The sequence below is a fragment of the Lynx rufus genome, unplaced genomic scaffold (assembly GCF_022079265.1).
Source record: "Lynx rufus isolate CCGP_SWC_20201006 ecotype Redwood Valley unplaced genomic scaffold, mLynRuf1.p SCAF_6, whole genome shotgun sequence".
Taxonomy (NCBI): Eukaryota; Metazoa; Chordata; class Mammalia; order Carnivora; family Felidae; genus Lynx; species Lynx rufus.
The window spans coordinates 145,672,108-145,675,611 of NW_025814878.1; the positions used below are offsets into that span (position 1 = coordinate 145,672,108).

General features: G+C 37.3%; 1 protein-coding gene across 1 annotated transcript; it reads left to right on the top strand.

Annotated features, from left to right (window-relative positions):
* Nucleotides 1-242: 242 nt before the first annotated feature.
* Nucleotides 243-1,181, top strand: LOC124529405 (olfactory receptor 2J3-like). The gene has a single exon (XM_047103307.1). It carries the CDS (start codon nucleotides 243-245, stop codon nucleotides 1,179-1,181), a length of 939 nt encoding a protein of 312 aa, XP_046959263.1.
* The last annotated feature ends 2,323 nt before the right edge of the window (nucleotides 1,182-3,504 follow it).

A 3,504-nucleotide genomic window follows, 5' to 3' on the forward strand; every position in this document is an offset into this window, starting at 1 on the left:
TATCCAATAGCAATTTAGTGATTCATAAAAAGAACTCATTCAATTCAGAAGTTATTGATCTTATCTACAACAGGAAAAAATATGTGAATGAAAAATAAAAACAAAACTATAAAAATGTTACTGAAACAAGAGCATTTTGGAAATGGCATAGGTTTTCCCTACACTACTGACCAGTGTTTAACAACCTTTGTGTTATCACCCTTTGAGTTTATGGTTCTTTCTTCAGGTACTGGAAAAAATGAATGATGATGGGGAAAAATGCAAGTTCTGAAGGCTACTTTATTCTACTGGGTTTTTCACATTGGCCTCATCTGGAAGTAATTCTCTTTGTGCTTATCTTGATGTTCTACTTGACGACATTGATAGGCAACCTGTTTATCATTGTCTTGTCATGCCTGGACGCCCATCTCCATACTCCCATGTACTTCTTCCTCTCAAACCTCTCTTTTCTGGATCTCTGCTACACCACCAGCTCCATCCCTCAGTTGCTGGTCAATCTCTGGGGCCCAGAAAAGACCATCTCTTATGCCGGTTGCATGATTCAACTTTACTTTGTCCTTGCACTGGGAACCACAGAGTGTGTCCTCCTGGTGGTCATGTCCTATGACCGTTATGCAGCTGTCTGTAGACCCCTACATTACACCGTGCTCATGAACCCTCGTTTCTGCCACCTGTTGGCTGTGGCTTCCTGGGTCAGTGGCTTTATCGCCTCAGCACTTCATTCCTCCTTTACCTTCTGGGTCCCCCTCTGTGGACATCACCAAGTGGACCATTTCTTTTGTGAGGTTCCAGCAGTGCTGCGATTATCATGTGTTGATACCCGTGCTAATGAGCTGACCCTCCTGATCATGAGCTCCATTTTCGTCCTCATACCACTCATCCTGATTCTCAGCTCATATGTTGCCATTGCCCTGGCTGTGTTTAGGATGCAGTCATCAGTCAAACTTCAGAGAGTCTTTGGAACATGTGGATCCCATCTTATGGTTGTGTCTCTCTTTTTCATTCCAATCATGTGCATATATCTGCAGCCACCATCAGGAAGTTCTCAAGATCAAGGCAAGTTCATTGCCCTCTTTTATACTGTTGTTACACCTAGCCTCAACCCTCTAATCTACACTCTCAGAAACAAAGATGTAAGAGGGGCAGTAAGGAGACTAGTGGGATGGGAGTGGGATTTGTGATAGAGAGATCACAATTTTTATCCTGCAACTTTTGTTCAGAGTCTGGTCCATCTTGGAAGGTGGTTTCCCTCTTTCTTTGATACTTATTTTAGTCTACAACCCAGAAAGCATAGAAGAAAGTTCAGTCCTAACTTTGGATTCATTTTATTGACTAATTCTAAAACATTATCTAGAGGTAACTTTTTGATTTGTAACACTTTAATCTTTAATAATTCCATATTTAGTGTCCATAGAAATTAGGGACTTTTTTTAAGTTTATTCATTTTGAGAGAGACAGAGAAAGCACAAGTGAGGGAGGGTCAGAGAGAGAGAGAGAATCCCTAGCAGGCTCCATAAAGCACTGAGCCTCATGTGGGCTTGAATTCACCAAACAGTGAGATCATAACCTGAGCTGAAATCAAGAGTTGGATGCTCAACTGACTGAGCCACCCAGTTTTCACTAGGAGCTGAGTTTTAAAAATAATATGTTAAGGGGAGCCTGGGTGGTTCAGGATAATTAGGCATTGGACTCTTGACTTTGGCTCAGGTCATGATCTCATGGTTTGTGAGTTCAGGTCCCACATCTGGCTCTGCACTGACAGTGTGGAGCCTGCTTGGGATTCTGTCTCTCTGTCTGTCCCCCACTGGCTCTCTCTCTCTCTTTCAAAATAAATAAATAAAAACTTTAAAAATAAATAAAATACAAGAATAATGTGCTAAATTATGGACTGAGCAATAATATCTACAAAAAGATGGGAGCACTATAGTAAAGACATAGATGAATGGAGTTTTTGGTCATTCACAGGCATTCAATTTAGCTAAATGGTGAAAAGATGTATGACAATTCTTTGGTTGAAGCATACTTTTTTTCAGATACTATATTATAGTGTTTTATTCTATGGGTCTATATGCTTGTCACATTGAACAATATAAAGAAATATCTGTTCAAAATCGTTCATTTATTCACCTATCCAATTATTCATCTACTCATTCATTTATTCATTTACCTCAGTAGCTAAATATCTTCTAGATTTCAGAGTTTTGTTGAAATAGATGAATAAAACACTCTTTTTGATTGAATAGAACTCATTTTCTGGTGGGGGAAATAACAATATAAGATAAAAAAAATAAAGTATCATTATATGACTTAATTTGTCACTGGGCACAGTACTAATAAATTGGGATAGCTTTTTAAAATTTAAAACAAGGGGTGTCTGGGTAGGTAGTCGGTTAAATGTCCAACTTCGGCTCAGGTCATGAACTTACAATTCAAGAGTTTGAGCTCCACGTTGGGTTCTCCACTCTTAGTGCAGAGCCCGCTTGGGATCCTCTGTCTCCCTCTCTCTCTGACCCTCCCCACTCTCTCTGTTTGACTGGGCTTTCTTAATGACATATTGAAAGTACATTAAAACTTTTCTTTTAAACATCGTTATTCTTTCTTTTAATGTTAAAAAAGAAATTGGTCCATATTCTTTAATTTATCACTCTTAGTGGTGGATAATAATACTGATGAGTCATGGATGGGAGAGACTCTCCAGTAATGCAGTACAGGTAGGCTTCTCTTCTTTTTATACTTTTTAAAAAAACTTAAAAATGTATATACATATTTTTTCCACTATATGTATAGACATATACATATAGTGGGAATAACTTTTAAAATTGTTATTTATATACTGCCAACTAATGAGAATTCATAAATGGAACAATTAGGTGAAGTATCTGAAGGAAGGGGTGTTGGTATGAACACTGGGAATTATATGTTGGGGATGAATCACTAAATTCTACTCATGAAATTATTACACTAAATGTTAACTAACGTGGATTCAAAAAATAAATTTTAAAAAAGGAAAAAAGGAAACTCGTTACTTTTTTAGCTATAATTCAGATATTAAAGTTTTAGCTTATCACCTCTTTTAAGATCTAGATCCTATTAAGTGAATTATAAAACTCAGAACATAAAGTGCAGGATCTCCCCTAAGCTCCTGAGTGCATTACTATTACATGGTCTGCTGTGCTTGGATCCCTCTCTGTGGATTTTGTTTTCTTCTCTCATCCTCTTTTTAATCTCTTACTAGACATGAACATTGATACAAGGTAGAGTCCCATGAACCTATACACAAAGTAAGGCTCATATATATATTTTTTATTAAATAATAGTTTTAATATTAAATCATGTGATGGAATCCCTTTACATATGACACAAATTTTACAAAATATGAAAACATGGACCCCTACTACCTCCCTGGAAATACTACCATTTGGAATACCTCATGTAGCACTCGTCTTTCTTTTCTTTTAAAAAAAAAAAGGCATGAGCAGGGGAGAGTCAGACAGAAAGACAGAG

Excerpts from the sequence above, each read along its gene's own strand:
- LOC124529405 (XM_047103307.1), top strand. The coding sequence starts at position 243 with ATGATGATGGGGAAAAATGCAAGTTCTGAAGGCTACTTTATTCTACTG.